This window comes from Corvus moneduloides, chromosome 1 (genome assembly GCF_009650955.1).
Source record: "Corvus moneduloides isolate bCorMon1 chromosome 1, bCorMon1.pri, whole genome shotgun sequence".
In the NCBI taxonomy this organism is placed as follows: Eukaryota; Metazoa; Chordata; class Aves; order Passeriformes; family Corvidae; genus Corvus; species Corvus moneduloides.
This window is the reverse complement of record NC_045476.1, coordinates 114,108,242-114,129,198: the sequence shown is the minus strand read 5'-3', so window position 1 is coordinate 114,129,198 and position 20,957 is coordinate 114,108,242. Positions and strand designations below refer to the sequence as shown.

The window sequence follows — 20,957 nt, the reverse complement described above, 5'->3', positions numbered from 1 at the left end:
GGAATTTACTGATATATTACAAAGATTAAAAACCTGAATACTATCTAACAGGCAGGAAACTGTCTGTTCATTTCACTGGTAGATGGTCTCCTTTTCATAACAAATGGTAATTTAGTAGATGAATCTGACTGTCTCATGCGTGAATACATCACTGGATCTTTGATATTTAACATTTTTTCTTCCAAAGCGAAACAAAAGTTTTTACTGTAATAGTTTATTTCAATTCTATCAAAAGTACCTACATGTATTAAAAAAATAGTAATGAGTTTTGTTTTCAAAATATTTGGCTGCTGTACTTTTGGTAACACAGTAACTATGCATGTGTGTATATAAATACAGCAACTAGCAGAAGAATCTACATACAGGAACGAGCTCCAGATGCAGCTGGATAGTAAAGAGAGTGACATAGAGCAACTACGAAGGAAAATTATGGACCTCCAGCAAGGAATGGATTCTACCAGTGTTGCCAGCCTTCCAACAGATGAAACAGATGGAAATCTTTCAGGTAAGAGAAAAGCATATTTGAACTACTTGTCCCTGTTGCTTACACGTAGTTTCGGAAGGTATTGTTTCCAAACAAGTTACTGCTTCTTAAAAATCTTCTGACTGTCTAATTCTATATCACATCTCCACTTCCTTTGTTTGTTTGGGTTTTTTTTTTTTTTCAGACCTTGGTAGCTTATATTTAAGTCTTAATTTTTTCTCACATCATACTTCCCACTGTATGGCATTAGCATAGTTTATATGCGCATTTGTAGAATGAGTATCTTTACATCTCTTGTTTTTCAAATACAGTGAATACAATGTGCAGTATTTGGTGAACAGAAAACAGGGCCAACATGTCTACAACATCACAGTTGTGTTTTAGATCTTGAATGCAAAATTGCCTTGATCTTGTCTTTTCTTACTCAGTCATGTAGCAGCTCTGTGACAACTGGCAATATTTGCTGATGTGAAAAATAATTGTAGGAGTTTCCATAATGAATTTGTGGTTGTATGGTACTCTGATTTAGCGGATTAAAATAAGAACAAATAATACAGTGTAGCCAGCCATTTGCATGTGTCAGTACCAGGCACTGTACTTTGAGACCCACTGTTAGACTCATTAGTTATTTACCTCTCCCTTTCCCCTGTGTTTGAGAAGTGTGATCAGTTACTACTTTCACATGATCCGCTTCTGCATCTCTCAGTACAGGGGAAAAAAAAAGTTCAGTGGTAATCAGGTGTGCTTGACGATTTCCATACGTCATAGCTAGGTATATCTTTTTTTACTACAGTTAAGTAATTTTTATAATTAATTGTGAAATTTTTAGCAAGTTTTTGATAAGTCTGAATTTTATTGTAGAAAAATATTTTTAAACATACAAAACCAGAGTACTCTTTTGGGTGTTTTATGACTTTAGTGGATGAGCAGTCAGATAAAAGTAAATAGAATAATTTTAGATGTCTCTTTTCCTGTTAATGCACTTCATGCTGCTCAAATTGCCACAATCTAGAGTTTTTCCAGAAGTCTTAGAGTGATTGGAATTTCAGGTAGGTTATCAGTTTTAGTACATGTTTTGATGTAGTTACTCCTTTCTGTGTCTGTTTTTGTTTCCTATCTTCCCCTAGTGTATTTTTAGATCTTTATTTTTAGTTAATACTTTAATGAATTTCATTTTGGAATAGATTTTTGTTCAGATAATGGTATAGTCTTTTCCTTCACAACTTCCATTTCGTTCAGGAAGCCTTTTGCACTCTGGAGTTTCATCTGGAAGTCGCCATCTTGTAAAGATTTTGTCTTTTGACAACATCTTCAAGGCAAACTTCCATTGGAAATTCTTAGAACTATTATACTGGTTAAGGAACATTTTTTTTTTTTTTGCTGTCACTTGCTAGGAGCTCCTTCTGGTATTTCTGAAATATCAGTACTTTCCAGGAGTTTTTGTCTTAGATAGTCATTCTCAGTGTATTCCATTTATTTAACAGGGATAAAAAAGAAATCAGAGGGATTTTGCTTATTAAAGTGGTTTTTTTTCTCCCCTCAAATTACAATTTGGGATGAAGCCTTATGTTTTTAAGTGTCTCCTAATTGAAGAAGACCGTGGTTTGTAATTTTGGTAGAAAATTTCTGAACTCTTTTAAAGTGAGAGCTTTAGGGTTTTTTTCAACAACAAAATAGGCCAGATTTTGTCTCCTCAAAGGAGTAGTTTTGAACTTCCTCGCTTTCTATCTCATCCATTTTCATTTAATGGCTGCTGTGTATTACATGGAAAATACAAATGCTTCCATCTGAGCATAGATACCTTACTTATTTTTTTCTTAAGGGCAGTAGTGTGTCAATATGAGCCATTGTGTCTCAGATCTTGAAAGGACTGGAGGAGAAAGTTCTTTCTTTGTCTGTCTCATTAAGGAAGGTTATTTTCAGTTTTACCTCTGGAGATGTGTGTAGTGAGGCTTTTGGCTGCATGACCTGTTGCTTCAGTTTTGAGGCAGAAATTTCAGTCTGTGCAAGATCTTTTCAAGTCAGCTGTTAATTTCCATTGTTAATTAGAACATCACAGTTACTGGAAGTTCTGGTGTTCTTGGGTGAGGTATCTACTTGTTATCCCTCAACTATTTCTTTTTTGCTAGCCTTTCATTTCTCTTCTCTTTTTTGCCCTTTTCTCTACACACGCCTCTGATTTTTACTGCAGTTGTGCTGCTGGTTTTACTGTGTGATACAGGTAGGACCTCCAATACATATTATTAGGACTTCTCTAGATTTAGATCATGTCCCTACTTACTGCCTTTTTCTTTTTTTTTTTGAATTAGTTTCTGGGTTGATCAGAATCTGAATAAGAAGCGATTTGGTAATTAAGAGATTGAGTGACATTAGTATAGTCAGATTTCACGCACTTGTGAAAGAGCCAAGCAGAGGGCAAAAAAGGAGTGCAGTAGCATTATAAAGACAAGAAAAAATCCAGACTTCTGAGTAGAAATAGCCCATGCCACAGAAAGAGGAAATTATCCAGCACATAGTTACTTTCCTGCAAGCCAAGTAATTAGATTACAAAACAGAAGGTGACATATTACAGCAGCTCATTTGCTGCAGTTTTGTTATATGATGTTGATCGTCTTCAATTGTGTGCCAAGTTCCCATCAATTCCATAGCCCAAACTTGGCCATTCCTTCAGAGCACCTTGAATAGCATCTTGTTTAAGAGCTGGATGTGAGGAGTAGTCAGTGGGATTCTCCAGCTGGTGCACCAGTTCTTAAGGCAAAGAGACTCCTTAAAAAATCTTCAGCAAATAAATGGTTGAATTTTATAAGTAATTATAGTATGATTTATTCATTTTCCTGTCATGATAAAAACATCACCAGAGGAAAAAATGAAGATACAAAATAATATAAACGTGTAAAAGAATGATTCCATGGTCACAGATCTGGCAATAGGCAGTCTTTGGTTTAATTGAGGAGAAAAATCAGTAAAAAGAATTTTTATACTCATAAAATTTTAACGAAAAAAATACTCTATTTAGAGGTAGACACAGAGAACTCATATGGTAGCACACTTTACAGCTGCATTTCACTTGGAGGTGTTTTTTGTCTGTTATTGACCTAAATACTCCCTCAAATTCTGGTAGATCCTAGGGTAACTTACACTCTCCCAAGGTGGGGATTGGCCCCTTTAGACAATCCAGGCTATTCTCAGGCTTTAATCATTATGTGGATGAAGGTTTTTCCTTGTATTGAATTCTAGGCATGTTTTGTAACTCTCACTCCTGATTATTGATTCAGATAGCAGCTCAGTTGGTGTCCCCAGTGTTAATAGAGTCCTTGCTGAAACAGCTGAGATACTTGCTTTTTAATGATGCCTTTGGAATGCCTCTTCCTCCTGGCTGGACTTAGGGAGTCTTTATACTTGCATGATTGTAAACAGAATTCTTCTTTGCCAAGACAGACCATAATCGAGAACTTGAGGGGTTTTTTTCTCCTAATGGTTACAGGGCACTTAACCTGTTGTGAATTGCTTCTTTTCATCTGATTGGCAAGATCATTTAAGCAATTCAGCTGTCCTACAGGTTTAACTGCAGCACATATTTTACAGCATATGCTGTAAATCGTGTTTTGCCCAAAGATACGGTGGAATAATAAATGTGAAGCATTTCAGCCAGCAGTTTTATTGGACTCAGACAGGACTTCCTGTGGTACCTGCAAGTAGCCTGAATAAACCCCAAAGCAAGTTCCAGTCAAAAATCCTTAGTGAAATCCACATGAAATTATAGTAAGACAGTCTGAAGAAGGAAGTAATCAAGTTGGAACACTGGAAAGAGTTAGCAAGGTAGTATCTCCAGGTTTTTGGTTGCTGTGGAAGACTCTTAGGAGTAGGAATTCTTGAACGTTAGAAAGAGATGCTCTGCTGTTCATGAAAGCACCCATATTTCTTAGCTCCAGAAAAACAAAAGGTCTCATAAATCAGTACAGTCATGGTTGCCTTGTGTGATTGAAGTCTTACTGTTAGAACTCTTATCATACTGAATCCCTATGAATCCTGGTAGTGTGGATACTAGCCATGGAGATGTTTACAATGCAAATCTACATTTAAAATATATTCAGAGAGAACTATAAGATCTGTAGCCTTTATGGAATTCTTTCTTCATATCCTATTCAGATCCAGCTAGCTGTCAGATATTTTTGAGGCCTATCTTGGATTTTCTGGATTGCAAATATGAGGTATCAATTCTGGGATTCTTTCCAAAATACAGGGAAGTTGCAGGCAATAGTTTTGAGCCTACTTTTAAAGACAGGAATGGAAGATTCTTTTTCATAGCCTAGATAGCCCATATTTTCTTAATTACTTAATCAGAACACTCATAAATATTATTCTTCTGGATCAAATATTTGTGAAATGGCCAGATGAGCATTTGCAGTTGTGCTATGTAACTCCGCCAAGGGAAATTAAACTGCCCTATAAATATTACTTGAGAGGAACCTTTGTGGCAAGGTTGGAATGAAAGAGCTCATCTACCCTTTTAAGAGTACATTTGGTTCCAGGCAAATCTAAGCTTTGTTGAAAAGGAGTACGTTTGGAAACTGTTACTTTCAACTGCAAGATGTTATTCACAGGTCAGAAATAGTCTCTCATTCAAACAGAATTTGCTCCCTAAAATAGATTTGTAGGAGACAGAAAAGAATGTCAACTGATTAATTTGAAATACCTCATTTGCTTCCTACTTCTTTTGAAATTGTTTTCAGAACGTGCTGAAATAGAAGGGAACCTAGAAAAATTCCTACTGTCTCTATAAGTGTCTTTTAAAATTCATCATCATTGGATCTTTCCAGATTTTCAAATGCCACTATTTCAACACATGCATATTTCTTTTTTTTGAACAAGTCATCCTTCCTGTGTTCCTTTTGAACTGCAGTCACCCATACTTTGTTCTTTATTAGCAATTCATCACTTTGTTTTGCAATGGAAACTTGAGTTTTAGGATGTTTCTATAATTTCTAAAAATGGAAGAATCTTCTCTTAATGTAAAAATTAATCAAAGTATTCAAAACAAGGTAAGCATTATCTGTGAGGCCTGTAGACATGGAGGAAGTAGGTTTTCTTTCCCAAAGCTACCGAGTATCAAGAATTGAGGAGAGTCTGGAGTAGGGATGGGGAGGGTGGAGACCCCTACCTTCCAATCCCCACAGTTATTATGCAGATGCGAGAAGGCAGGGAAGCACAAATTTCCTTCGTTTTTCTGGGAAGTTTTCTTATTGGAATTAGTTCTGCTAACATGCTTTATTTCCAATTGATTTCAGTAGTTCAGTGATCCCCAGTATTTTGATTCTCTTCCATGTGGAGAAATGTTAGGAAATTATTCCATATTTCTAAGTGTTGTAGTTTCTAAATATTGTATCCTGTAAGGCTAATGTGGGAAGAGCTTTTACATGCCCCATTTGAATGACTTGCTAGGCTGTCAGTCTCATTGTAATTCTACATAGCAAAGTACATGGACAATAACTTTTATACATTTGAATGCATTTCAGAGCTTGCTGGGATACACCTCATCTAGAGTTACTCCTGAAGGACAAAAGGAACCACTAGCTCCTTAGGACATAAATAGTTGTGCAGAGTGTTTCAGAAAATTTTAACTTAATGTTTTTGAAGTTTTCAGTGCTACTGTTATCTGGCTTCATAATTTTCAATTTTAGAAACCACTCTCAGTTAGCTGGATGGGCTTTTTAAATCAACAGTCCACATTAGGCAGAATGCTAATTTTCTTGTGGCCCTTCTTTGTATCATGTTAAATTATTTCAGTAGTTTCATGGTGGGAAAATATGATACTACATTTCTCTTTGGAGAATTTTTCACTGAAAATTTGAGTAAAACACTTGTCTCTTATTCTTTATATCTAGTTGATTCTTCCTGCATTCCTTATTTAATTTTCTCCTATGCTTATCTTCTGTGAGTAATGGGACACCCATGTAGCTTTGCTTGCTCTTGTGCTCTCTCTCCCTTTTTTGTTTCCCATGGAAAATGTGGATCTGATTTGTTTTACTTCCTGCATCTTCCTGCTGAGTATTTTCATACAGCCCCTCTGAATGTTAAATTATGTTTACATTGAAAAATCTCTTAATTTAAACTGTAACATATTTTCAAAGCAAAGTTTTTCCTGCCTGGCTCTTTGCAAACTATTTACATACAGTGTTAGATGTTGGCATCAAGGAAAATGGCTTTACTTTTATTGTGCAGTAACTGTGTAATCAGATGTTGGCTTGTGATGCAGCATGAATTAAATGCTTATACCTTCATTTTATTTAGCTGTGCTTTTTATTCTGCTTTGCTGAATAGGTAATTGCCCATTACTGCATGTAGTACATCTTCCTTTCTAGTAGTAGTTTGCTTTTGTGCTATTCTGCTTTATTATTACAAATACACAAAATTATTAAATATGCATTTTTAAAAACCAGAATCAAGACTTGAAGGTTGGCTTTCAGTACCAAACAAAGGAAATATAAAGCGGCATGGCTGGAAGAAACAGGTACAAACATCTTTTTTTTCTTTCTTCCTCAATTTCCTTGGAAAGGTTTTTAGGCATGTGGTGAATTGGTTTTACAACTCATATTTAGAAACAAACAAAATAATTAAGAGTAATTTACTGTATGTACATTATTGAAGGAAAAAAACCCAAGAAAATTCAAGTTCAGTATGAAATCTTTAGTAATGACATTGTGCAAATTCACAACAGGGGAGGAAATGGTTTACAGTGAGCATCTTGGAACCATTAAAAATCGCATTTCTTCTTTGAGTTACTTCTTTATAATTCTGTTATGGAAAAAGAACCTCTTTGTGCAACTTGGCACCAGAGAGTAGGGAACACCACACTTAAATGTTCTGAAGGTCATGGAAGAGTGCATCACACTGTATCTTGCCACACATGATTTCCAAGGATGTTTCTGTCTCCCTTACCTTTAAAATGATCTGTTTCTCTTGAAAAGAACTGGTTTACTCTCAGAAACTGGATCTCTCTGCTGGAACTCCCACTCCAAACAAAGCAGTATTGTTTTTCCTCTGCAAAGGTTATGGTCTGGTTCTTTGAAACGTCAAATTGAGGTACTTAAGAACCAGTTTCTGATTATCTTTTCTGGGTTTTCAGTTCCCCCCTTTGAACATCTTCTAGTACAACTAAATACAAAAGTCAACATGGTCTCTAGAATTTTTTAAATTTTAAAAGCCATTTGTATGAAACAGTTTATTTTCCTCCTTCTTCCTTATAATCAAAGACTGCTACTGGGAATTACTGAGTTATTCATGACACTTTTGAAGTAACTTTCTCATTCCTGTTGAAAGGTATTTCTTAAATGTTCCTGTTTACATTCACATTCTACAACAGTTAGAAGTGGTTCCTATAAAATTTAAAGGAGAAGGGATTCACTCCTGTCAAAGAAGCACTTAAGTGTTTGTATTGGGCCTTTAGCTGCTGAACTCCTTCTTTGAAGTACTGCTATTTTCAGTGGGCTTACATGGCCTTTTTTATACACTCCAAATGTTTTGAGTTCCAGACCTGCCTATTTTTATGTCAATATCAGACCTTGGTGATTTGTCTGTAAGTTAAAACCACCACCTATTCTGGCTTGCTGGGAGTGAGTGTTAAGTTCTGCCCTATTTCAGCTAATGGCCAGTCACCTTCCCCCCTCCCCTTTGGGTAAGGGAAGAACAAAATCAGAATTTATGGGTTGACTTAACAATTTACTGAAAGCACAAAGCAAGACTAAGACAAGCACAATAAAACCAGCAATATTAATAGCAAAAGTATACAGAAGGAGCAGGTGTTTTGCCCACAAAAAAGGTGTTCACCATCAGGAGCAAAACCAAATGGTGGATGCTTCCTGTAGATCTGTTTGATAGCTAAAGCTGCTTGACTCCTCTTGTTATAGAATTGACCATGCCTGGGCACGAATCATGTAGCTTTGTTCTGTTCTGGATTATGTAAAATACTGTGTCATTTTCCTGTCAGAATACTTCAGCAGCCTTTTATGGTTGTCTTTTAAAAATGGAGATTACTTTTGTGTTCTCTGATAATTGAAATTTTAAACTCCTGATAAATGCAGCTTCTTCAGTGAAAGACTATCAGAATTTCTTTAGGCATGCCCAGTATAGGCATATTTACTTACCTCAAGATATTTTAGGCAGTTAATCCATTCACACTTCCCTAGTTTGAATATGGTCACACTTTGGAGGAATTTGAGCTGCAGATGGATGGCTCAGTCATGAAATAAATTGTGCTGATAAGGTTCCTTAACTTCGTATCAGTTCGTATCAGGTTCGTATCAGTGAGACACAATTGTGAGGGACCATGTTCACTTACATGTGCATTCTGTTGGCTGAACTGTACTGCAGCTGAAACAGGCTGGCACGTAGTCAGTTTCCTCATGTGCTTCTCATCCCAAAACTGAAAGTGCAGGAGAATTTGGAAGGTGGGAGGTATGCAACCTCAAATACAGGCATGCCCAGATTAATTTAGAGAAAAAGCAAAATTACACTAGCAATTGGATTGGTGCCTGAGTTGTTACAACTTGAGCTGCTGCATTTCTGACTCAAATGTCAGTAGCACTGATGTTTTTGTTTTTGTCCCATGGCCTCTGAGTTACTTAGCTTAAGCTAGAAAGGGGTGAGTGTGGAAAACATATTTGAGAATAAACACTTCAGTTATACCTAAAACTAACACTAAAATAGGTTAGCCATATTTTTATCTGGAGCTTAATTTCATCCCAAGTGAAGTTGGTAAAATATCCTTCAAAAACCACTGTAGAACAGAACTACTGTCAGAAGATTTTTTTTATATGTTCACAACAGGATATTGAGGCTGTTGTACATAACTCTTTTTGGTCACATTTAGTTGTTTTTTCACCAAGGCTTATATACAGTGTGATAACTGAATTCCTTTGCAGTCAGAATTTGCATTTGTGATAGTTGTCATCTTAAGGGCTTCCTTTTATCTTTGAAAGGCAGAGGTGCACACTTCAAAGATGGAAGAGGCATTAGCTTTCTGTTGGAGTGGATAAAGGAATTGAAGCACAGTCTTTCTTCAATAGGAAGAATCACAGGAGGCTCACACTATTACAGCTTAGTACTTACTCATGTTGATTAGGCTTTCTATTAAGGAATTGTGACAAAATGCCCTTTTGTGGATTTTTTTAGATGCATTTCAGTAATTGAGATTTACAACTGTAGCTCACACCTTGCACTGCACATTTTACAAACACTGTTGTATAAACTTAAGATGACTTTCATACTCAGGCTTTGAGGTCAGCTTCAAGTCCTGTGTAAAATGAGGTTGAAACCTCCCCTTGTAGAAGGAGTAAACATAGTTTCAAATTATCAGCATCTGCATTGTGCAGAAAGCCATCCAGTTACCTGCCAGTACTTGGAATTCAAGATGAACTATTGGTGCAGTCATTTCTCGTGCTTTTCTCTCCTTTCCCCTCCTCCTGGGTTATATTACATGTGAAGCTGGAGATCAGTATAGACAGAGCTGTCAGTTTACCTCCTTTTAATGCTCTTTAGTGCCTCATACCTTTCAGTTCCTTCTAAAACATTTGAAACTGCCGGGGGGGGGGGGGGGGGGGGGGGGGGGGGGGGGGGGGGGGGGGGGGGAAAGAACAGCCACATCTGTCACTGAGTTTATGCTTGTGGACAGTTCCAGCAAAGATGTTGGACTTGCAACTCCCAGTGAAGAGCAGCAGGCAGTGAATTCCAGTGTTGAACTTACTGGGAAGTGCTTAGGTTAGAGGTGTTTGATCTTAACTCTCTCAGTGTATTCCTGGGTACCAGACCTCTGTTTCTGCTGGTTCATTTTGGCTCTTTTTTTTTACCAGTCCATTAAATTGAAAGTGTAGGAAATAGCAGGAGCCATGGGACTCTCTTTTAGCCTACCAGCAGTTTTGTGGGAAGTACCAGTGAGTCCTGCAGGCCTGGAGAACTAGAGAAGTTGTTTACAACATTATCAATAAGTGATAATTTTTGCACTGTGTCACTCTCAGTGAAACAGTAACTTTCATAGTAACCTGCCAGTAGCAACTGAAATTTGTGAGTTTGTGTACAGCTGGACTTAGAGTCATCACAAGCATTTTAGAGTGATCCAGTGACAACGCAGTCACTGTAACTGTAGCATTGCACAGCTGTCAATAGTGTAGGTGCCTGCAGGATGATACAAATATCTCCTGATGTTAATTCGAAACCTTTTATTTACTCAGGCTTTTTATGTGCATGTGGGAACACATTAGGATAAATAATTGCTTTTTAAAATGCAATTTCAACTGTTGTACCCTTTCTTTCCATAGTATGTTGTGGTGAGCAGTAAAAAGATACTGTTCTACAATGATGAAAAGGACAAGGACCAGTCTAATCCATCTATGGTACTAGATATAGAGTAAGTAAAGTTATTGTTAGTTTTGATACAAATTGACAAGAGTGTTGTGTGTGAAATAGCAGATAGCAAATCCAGAAGCTCGAAATAAAAATTCCATACATAATTTTTAATTTCCCATACTAGTTGGAAAATGTCTATCTGTATTTCAGCATACCATTAACAGAACTTTGACAGTACTTTTTTTTTGTCCTATGATTGCTAAAAGTTAGAGAAAAAGAGAAAGGATCATTGCTGTTCTAGTTCAAAGCATTTCTAACTTTTCCAGCTGTTTTCTGTTTAAAGTGATAAAATATATTAATTGTGATTCCTTTACATTGGTTATACATGAGGAAAATTGTGTCAAATATCACTGAAGCCCATCTCTGGTACATGACTGTGATGTTTGAACAGCTGATTGACATTATAGGATCTTACAGAGCAGTAATTGAAAAAAGGTTTTAAAATTCATGAATAGTTGTATCAATGACTAACAAATACAGTGGTCTGGAAGGAATTTCAAACTCAGGAAGTGCTTAAGCTGCCAGTTGCTCATAACCAGGAAATGAGTTATTTTCCCTTTGAACTGTTTCTTTCTCTCTTTTTGTAAACATCTGCTGCAACTACTGTTGAAAACAGGAGGTTGGGAGAGGTGGACTTAAGAGTCTTGACCCAGTATAAGATAATGTTTGTTCCAATTTTAATAGTATTTTTGACAGCTGGTGCCCCAGATTTCCTTTTGTGATGTTTTGGCATTGATTATCAACTCATAACATGATTTAATAAAAAAACTACTGGATAGTATTCTACTTAATATGGTTACTTCCATCCAGGTTTTCACTAAGCTTTTCTAGCAATAATGTTAGACTTCCTAGTGTTTTGAGGAAGTATTTGAAAGCCTTTATCTTAAGTAAATTTACCGTGCTGGATCTTGAGTCCATTGTAAGATAACCCTCTTTCCATGCTGTGAAATATTTTGGTCTTACCTGGGTAGACAAAATCTATATGGTTTATGAATTAGTTCCTGAAATCATATTGCAGCCTTGAAGAAGGTCATGTTGCTTGCATAGTTTCTAAGAACTTCAAAGCAGTTTGATAGTTGTTCTGAAACATACATGTAGCCTTTTAGCATTTTCTGATGCATGTTTCTTCTAATCCAGTAAGCTGTTTCATGTCCGGCCTGTAACTCAAGGAGATGTATATAGAGCTGAAACGGAAGAAATTCCTAAAATATTCCAGGTAAAAAGAAATATATTCTCCTGTCTATTTAACTCTCTTGAAAAAAAGAGGTGGCTTCTTTGAAAAGGGTATAAAAGTACTTAGTGCTTCAGCAGTAACACAGCGGTATTCTTTTTCAGATTCTCTATGCTAATGAGGGGGAATGCAGGAAGGATTTGGAGGTAGAACCAGTACAGCCGGCAGAGAAGACAAATTTTCTAAATCACAAAGGCCATGAATTTATTCCCACGTTATACCACTTTCCAGCCAACTGTGAGGCCTGTGCCAAACCTCTCTGGCATGTCTTTAAACCCCCTGCTGCCCTAGAATGTCGAAGATGCCACGTGAAGTGCCACAGAGACCACTTGGATAAAAAGGAGGAATTAATTGCACCATGCAAAGGTATACTCATGGTTTTTGGTGTTCTGTATTCTCTGCGTGGTTAAGCCACACGTGCTAAACTATTGGAGGTGAATAAAAGCACTTCAGTTTAAAATGAAACCCAAACCTAAAGTTCCATGGTTTTAGATGTGAAGGTTGCTATTAAAGCAATAGGCTGTTACACTGCTTATGAACAGGCAGCTGTGGCAAACCTCTGTAGGGAGGCCTTTGGTGGTGTAACTGATGGGGCTCTGCTGAAGGCCCTGGGAGCATAAGGTTGTTCCCTACAGGTTTGTGCCCAAGTACTGGGCAGCTCCTTGGTGCCCAGACCACTCCCTTATACCTGACCCATGCTAGGGACAATTGCAGTGGCTACATCAGCAAGTTCTGCTAAAACCTTGCATCACAGACTGGTGTAAAGGTTTCTTCTCTGTGCTTCTGTGAAGTGGAGCATTCGGGGTATGTACTCTGGAACTTGGCCATAAGGCACCCACACAACCATTAGCGTAAATTTCTCATTTCTTGAATATTCATGTTAGACTCAAGAATCTTAATGCAGAATGACAAATAGTGAAAAACATTATATTCATCATTTCCCCTGCTGTTTATTGTCTTCCAAAAATAGATAAACAAATCCAGTACAAGAGTTTATCTGGATGCCATTGTTCTTCCAGTGGCACGGTTGGTGTGTCATAACTCTTACTTTGGTGAGGAGCCCTGATTTTCACTGAATCATCTTCCTTTTCCTTGTAGTGAGTTACGATGTAACTTCAGCAAGAGATATGCTCTTACTGGCATCATGTCAAGATGAACAGAAGAAGTGGGTGACTCATTTAGTAAAGAAGATCCCTAAGACGCCACCATCTACTTTTGTTCGTGCTTCTCCTAGAACTTTGTCTACAAGATCCTCAGCAAACCAGTCATTCCGAAAAGTTGTTAAAAATACTTCTGGAAAAACTAGGTGAGAAATAAGCTACAAAACCTACAGATCTTCTTGACTAAAAAAGAAAAAAATCTCAGTTTATAAATCCTACTTCATGTGAAATTGTGAAATAATTCCCTAGTTAATGGCTGTTGAACGGCTGTTCTAAATCTTTGCTCAAATCCCTAAGGAAGGAGCAAAATTCTCCTGTTATTGTGGTAAATTTATCTGTTCTTCACATTTGGAAAAGTACCATGGAGGTGGTACCTGGCCTGCCAGTGGTTGGAAGGGAGCTGGTTGCCTTTTTTTTCCTGTCTAAAGGCAAGGCTCAGCAGATGTGTCAGCAATGGCATTTAGCAGCAAGGATGATCCACAGTCATCTCATCCATGGATTGACTCAGATCTTGCATAATCTAGAAGTCGTCTGCAAATGGGGCTGAAACGAGAAATTTACAGATTCTGTCTGTTGTTGGGCCATTTCTTTTGTTGTGAGGCCACTTAAGTATTAATTCCATTCTTCTTCCCTACTTACTCATTCCCGGTTGTCTTCTATTCCAGGAGTTGTTTCTGTAAGCTATTTGTGACCCTATGCATTAACCAAGACACGATGTAAAATACACTTTTTTAATGCTTAGGTTACTGTAATCTGATTTTAACCTGCATTAGCTTCTGATACAGTATGTGTGTTGTTTTCTCCCCAAATAACCGATTGAATCGACAGTATGGAACGGAAACTAGTGTCTCAGTAAGGAAAGAGTCTTCCTAGGTTGGCAGGGCTATCAAACAGTCCTGGCATGAAATGTAATAAAAGCAAACTTTTGCATGTAAAAAGATAGTGGGTGTATCATGAAACATCCTCCTTGAAGGGAACAGTGGAGAAAAAAATATGAAAGACACAAAGGGAGTTGATTTTCTTGTCCCCAAGACTTCCATCCTAAAACATAAGTGGTCACAGAATGGTTTGGGTTGGAAGGGACCTTAAAGTTCATCTAGTTCCAGCCTACTCTGCCAGGGTGGATCAGGTTGCTCAGGGCCCCATCCAGCCTGGCCTTGAACACTCCCAGGGATCATAGTTTTGAGATAGCAATATTTTGAGTGAAGGCCCTTAAAATAATCTCATCCAGGAAAACCACTTTAGGCCCCAAATACAAAGCTGTCAGTATAAAAATCAGTGATGTTGTGGGCAGTTTGATGTTCGAGATAATGCAACAGCATGAGGAGGACATAAAGAGAAAGCTGTGACCAGCAGTTAAGAATTTGTAGCTGTGCCAGAGTCCTTGGGAGAGAAGCCATAGTCACAAACACTGAACAAAGTCTCAATTTACCAGTTACAGTTCAAATGGGAGGAATGCAACAAAATCATGGTGTAATTTTACATTTTTCAACACCAGCATTTAATCAAGCTGAAGTTCTGAAATACAGAAACACTTCTGATTTGTGAGGAGATTTCCTGGGAAGTGGGCAGTTTTTCCTTACTGTAAAAGTCTGTGGAAAACAAGGGTGAGTGCAGTGGAAAAGCACACCTGAGTTAAAAAGACTGTAAAATTAGGGATTGCTTACTAAATGAAGTAGCATCTTCAGCATTGTACCAAATAAAGACAAATTGGTAATTGTTACTTTCGGGGGGGGGCTCAGCCATGTTGGTTATGTACTTATATGGTGTGTACTTGTACAACAGAATCTTGTCAAACTATCTGTCTTGTCTAAAAAACGTCCATTTCTCCCAGCTTCAGAAGGTTTTATAAAGCTTCATGATGTTTCCAAACCTAATTTTTCCTTCAGTCCAAGGAAATGTTCTAAGACTGGCGGAAAAATGTTAGACACTTCCAAAGGCTTTAGCCAGATTCTGTAAGACTTTTAGTCTTACCTGCTAAATTTAAAATATGCATAATTAATAGCTGTTGTTTAACATCATCTTTATTTACAGTAGGACTGTTGAAGAAATACTCCTGTTTTATGGCTGAAAAAAATATGAAGTGCTGTATGTATTGTATGATACATTTATTTCAATGATAATCAGGATTTTAAAAACTAGTTACTAAAGACAGACAAGGATACCAGAACTGGTTAAAGAGCTCCATGACTGATAAGTAAGATTTTTCAGTGAGTCTTGGACCACTTAAGCCTGAAAGAAAAAGATATCACGCTGCTACTTAAAAGGATTGGGTAGAAAAACCTCCAGAACTGATGATGTAAAAATCATTAATACAGTTTTAAAAATGTGACACTGCATAATGTTAGTCAACATTGCTTACCAAAAAGGTGTTAAAATTAAGAATCTTTTGAAGAGGGAGTGTTCTTGGACAGTAAAAAAAACCCCCCAAAATAAACAGAACAACTAATTCCTCCCAAACCAACCAACCAGCTAGTGGGATTGGAAAGAATTATTTTAATGTCATTTACTTGTATCTTTAAGATGTGTTATTGGATAATCTAAAACAATAGCTGAAAGATGCTGATTGTACATTTTAAAAATCATCCTCTGGTCTTGAGTGTACAGATTCTTTCTTCCTCCCTGCCAACCCTTGCCTGGGTAAGGATAGTGCATACTTCCTTATTTCACGTTTAGATGTTTAGAGTTGTAGACTTTCTCTTCCAAAAGACTCTTTGAATTGTACTCTTGAGTATGCTTTCCTTTCCATTTATCCTTGTGAGGTCCTCTGGTAGCTATAATAATCAGCTTTCATCCATATACTTTTATGGGAGAAAAATCCATTTGCTTAAATCAGTTAATTGATTCTTTTTCACTCTGTCTTAATAGAAATGCTGGTTTGGAGTTGCCTTTAGCAAGGCCAAGTGTGCAGCTAATCTGCTATAGAAGGAATAGATTTGCGTATTTGAAAGGTTACAGTAACAAAGGAATGGGTATGTTTGGGAACATCAATTATCCAGACTATTTATGTTATTAATTGTATTGGCATTGTCCTGTGAGAGTGTTAGAGAGTCACAGAAATACACAAGTAGGGAATTGAACTTATTTAAAAAAAAAAAATGAGGAACACCATCATTAAAGCTCTTTTTAAGATCCTAATGATACCATAAGTCTAATGGCTCACCAGCACCAGGAGGAGGACAGCTGCACATTCCTGAGTTTTATCTTGTGTCAGTTCATACTTCATAGATTACCAGAGTGAAGTGATCTATTTTTCAGCAGAAAATTAATCCAGGAATGTTTTGACTAAAGGAAAGCCAAAAGCATGACAACAAAAAGAATCCAACCCTAACCCCACAGAAGAAAAGCCTGTGAATTTCTGTTGGGTTCAGAAGTTGCAGTGGTTTGGGGGAGAGCCTCAAGAATGAAAGGAGGAAGGGTGGTGGTGATGGTCTTGCACGAGTGAATGTCATGTCAGATCAGCTGTTCCAAATAAGTTTTCTCCATCTGCCCTGGTGTACAACCTCTGCTCACATGTTTCTCCATCACCCAAGGAGATCTTCCAAGTTCTTGGGAAGAAATAAAGCTCTAAGGTTTTCTGTCAATTCAGAAGTTAGTACATGGTTAGTGCATGGTATCTTATCTCTCTGGCTTCTTGAATTTATCTGACAAACTGTGGCGTACATCAAACAATTAACATTTACATTACTCTTCTAGACTGACCCCAAAACCAACTAGTGAACTTGATGATATCTTGCTTTTTGATGATGTCAAATACTGACAGAGCTTCTTAGAACATAGAATTAATTACAGGAAGCTCTGTTTTAATGCTGCATATTGTAGGCTCTGATGGTGGAGAAAGTTCTATTGAGCATAAGCCATTTAGAGAGGCACAGCACTTGAGCAGCAGGAGTATTGGGGGTGTGTGTGTGCTCCTGCCTGTCACAGTGCCTGGAGACGTGTGCAGAAGGCAGATGGGGGCTCCTGCACCTCCCTGATGCTCAGGGAGCTCCTTGGGTGGCTTTGTGACACTCTCTGTCCCCATCAGACAGCTGCCACTGGGTTGACTGCAGTGTAGTGGGGCTGCATGGCACTGGCAGAGCAATGCGAGCAAATGGTGAAAAGATTCAGAGTTACTCTGAGCAAAGAAGCACTAGAAAAAGGCCTGGTTGGAACTTTTCATTCTGGCAGTTATACTGTGGACATTTTTGTGGCTTTCTCAGACAAATTTTTTTTGTAAATTGTATCTATGAACTAGACAAGTACTGCTGTGATGGACTATGCCCAGCCTGTCCCTGATACCACTATATATTCTGTCCTGTGTGTTTAAAAAGAAGAGGCAATAGATTTAATATAGGAAAATTCACTTCTAATGTACCAGTGTTTAAATTTAGCTTATTAAATAAATTCACAGTGAATCTTATATACTGAACACTTAACTGGCAGCTCAGCACAGCAGCTGAGCTAATCTGACAGCCTGTTGCTACTTAAAGGGGAGGATTTTCCCTCTCCGTCTTCTTTCCCTTCTCTTCTATCCTTGGATCCTAGGTAAGTGCTGTAAATGATCCATTTTGGACCCTTCCATGAAGGTCCACAATTCAGTTTTCTGACTGTCAAAAAAATACACTTACTGTGCCAAGCTACTGAGTGGATCAGTGCACTAACAAGTGCAGTGATTGCCAAAGCTGAGGACAGGTAAGTAGGAGGATGCTCTCCTGGGGTCAGGAAGGTGATAAAGTGGAGGAACAGCAGGCTCTTTTCCTCTCAGGAGGCCAGTCAATTATTAGATCAGCCTCTATGAACTCAAGATGCTGCATCCTCTTTACCTAGGTGTGGGAATAAGAGAAGCAGCAATGTTTTTTATGGGATATACTTGTCTAGCTTTTACTAAGTATCTGAAAATTGTTCTCTTGTCAGACAGTATAGCAGAACTTGCTCTCGGTGATGGAGTCCTACCATGTAAGCAGGCATTAACTGTTTTGTTGAATGGGTACAGACTTGAGCACATGCTTGAAGACATTTCAGTACATTTCATTCAGGGTCTGACCCACCTTTCTTTGCAGTTGGTAGGCAGTGCTTCCTTGACTTCATGGAGGGGTGTCTCAGACCCATTGAAAGGAGCTTCACATACAAAAGTTCATCTTAAGTTCTATTCCTCATTTTAATAACTTATCACTAATGAATATGAATGAGAACTTCATGATGAACTCGCTGGCATTTGCAGTACTGCTTCGAGATTGGAACCTGCACTTCATAGCTTACAGTCTGCTGGTTTATTCACGTATTAGCACAGCTGAGGGGTTTTAATATAGTTGGACTTGGGCACTTGATCAAGTTAGTGCATGTTTAAAGAGGGGAAACAACCAACCAGCCACATTTCTTGTGCATCAGATGAGCTCTGCAACTGCATGTGCGTGGTCTTAGCCTAGAGAGCCTTTTCTTGTCCTGCAAGTGAAAGAGGGTCACCTTGCATTTGCCATGAGTACACCCATGATTGTTGACTCTTAACTGCTTACTTGTAAAGCTGCAGTAATATCTGCAGTAAAATCTGTGTGTTCTCTGTGTTTGCTTAATGTTTTTGAAACTGAGAACAGTTTGTGGAAGATGATGTATGTATGATGTTAGTATTGTACCTTGTGAATAGAAAAAAAATTTGGTTAAAATAAAGTATTTTCTTCACTGCAGCTCTTGGCAAACACGCACTAGTGTTACGAAGCTAATGTTTATATTTGTTATTAATTGTCTGTTTTCTTCTTTGTTCCAGCTAACCACATGTACAGTGCTTAATGGAACCTCATGGGATGCAGTCAGAGAAACAGGGCTTTTTTTAACCACACAGAGCAGTGCAGACGGGCTGTTGTTCCTTTCAGCATAACTATCACAGGCTTCAGGGTTAAGATTGCTATTACTGTCTCCTCCTTGCTTTGGCACAAAAGCACGCTGAGGGTGTTTAATTGCGGGTTTGCCTCAAGGTAGATTAGATTAATTATTACTATGTAATGCAAGTTAAAGCAAATAAAGCTTAGCTAGGTGTATTAAAAAGGTGCTGCCTTTTTGGATTTTTTAAAAAAGCCTGTCAGTCACGATGAAATGCAGCCAACTTTCTTCGTACCAGTGAAAGAAAAGGACTGTTAACCCTGTGAAGGGGATATTTATGTCAAGATGAGCATATGAAATGGAGTAGAAGAGGAAGGTTTCTCAATGAGAAGGACTGCAATTGCTTTCAAGACTCTTAAGTTGTGCTCTTGAAGACTGCAGAACTAGCTTAAAATGAAGCCTCATCACTTGAACTTCAGTGCCTTCACTGCAGAGTTCTTTACAGCCTTAATCTTAACCACCCACTATGGAATGGATCAAAGTGTTAAATATTTTGCATTATGCTTTACAAAATACTGATGCAGCAGGTTTGTAAAGGGGGGAAAACAAGTAATTGCCTTTAATCTATGCATTTTTGCCAAGCCATACTGAGTTATTTTATTGTTAGAGGCATTAGAAACTAACAGTAAAAAGAACCACCGAGTTTGGAAGCATATTTTGGGGTACATCATTTCTATTACTGTATAATGTATTGCCTTACAATTTTAAGTGATAACGTACATTAAGTTAACAAACATTTAAGAAATATATGCACTGTTTGAACTGTAAATTATTCTTAGAACACTTTTACTTGGTTTTACATTGTTCTTTTAGTGCCTTAATTTGAGATAATTGTATTATTGCCATGTCGATAAATGTAGAAACCTAAAACTAAAGAAAAGAAACCTCTAAAAAAACTATTGCATATCAGTAGTTTTTACTGAATTTTAATTGGTTGAAGTATTGTAGATGCTAGATGCATTTTCTAAATTAAGTACAATCTTTGAATGAGAATTCCTCTTACAAAGAAAGACTGATTCTTGTTCATAAGCCAAGAGATGTGTAGGCAATGCAAAAAAAAAAAAAAAAAAAAGCAAAAGCTCTAGGTAATTCAGGAATTTCAGTAAATGCTGTCAGACTCTTGCTTTGTAGCAGGAATACATTCATGGTATGGGCAGTATGGTTTTATTTTATTTTATTTCTTAACCAAATACCTCCTCAGTAATTTATAATGGCTTTGCAGTTGTGTATTAAATAAGAAGCACTGGAAAACTGATTCGTCCTTAGGACGATTTGCATGTTTCAAGTGGTATTGAAAGCCGCACTGATGGATATGTAATAATAAACATATCTGTTATTAATATGGTAATGACTCTGTGCTCATTTAATGAGAAATAAAGTAATTTATGGAAAGACCCTTTTGAAAATGACTGGCATGGTGTTTTCTCCTGAATGTAGCTTATACATCTTTCTAAGCATTCAGGCATTGCAACAGTTTCCAAGTACAAGGTGCATTTGCAGCGTAATGCCCAGGGCACTCTGAATTTTTTTTTTTTTTTATACTAATGAATAAGTAAATACTATATTAAATAATGTTTTCATTTCCTTATTCTCATGGCCTGCTGTAGTAGCCTAATTTATATTTATTATTCAACCACCACCCTGAGCTGGTCTTGTGATTGCTTCATCCTTCATGATGCAGGTTTGGAGCTTCAGAAATCCCACTTATTTGCAGGAGGGAACACTATTCAAAAGACAAGGTAGTTTTTGTTGGTGGGGGGTTTTGGAGTTAGGCTTGTTTGGGTTTTTTTGGAACAGCCTGCACATCCCATGTAGCTAGCTGTCC

At 37.6% G+C, this 20,957-nt stretch overlaps 1 protein-coding gene across 6 annotated transcripts in view; it reads left to right on the top strand.

Annotated features, from left to right (window-relative positions):
• Positions 1 to 20,538, top strand: part of ROCK1 (Rho associated coiled-coil containing protein kinase 1) — an 87,840-nt gene extending 67,302 nt beyond the window's left edge. For 2 of the 6 annotated variants that reach the window (XM_032123258.1, XM_032123281.1), the window contains exons 27-33: positions 340 to 505; positions 6,925 to 6,995; positions 10,798 to 10,886; positions 12,023 to 12,101; positions 12,221 to 12,482; positions 13,215 to 13,422; positions 18,173 to 20,538. In XM_032123258.1, coding sequence (XP_031979149.1) covers positions 340 to 505; positions 6,925 to 6,995; positions 10,798 to 10,886; positions 12,023 to 12,101; positions 12,221 to 12,482; positions 13,215 to 13,422; positions 18,173 to 18,200 — 903 coding nt within the window. In that variant the 3' untranslated portion in view covers positions 18,201 to 20,538. Of the gene's footprint in view, positions 1 to 339; positions 506 to 1,496; positions 1,534 to 2,675; positions 2,706 to 6,369; positions 6,419 to 6,924; positions 6,996 to 10,797; positions 10,887 to 12,022; positions 12,102 to 12,220; positions 12,483 to 13,214; positions 13,423 to 18,172 lie in introns of those variants that run through there. The other 4 variants (XM_032123266.1, XM_032123271.1, XR_004242872.1 and 1 more) reach the window with 4 other exon arrangements.
• Positions 20,539 to 20,957: the final 419 nt, after the last annotated feature.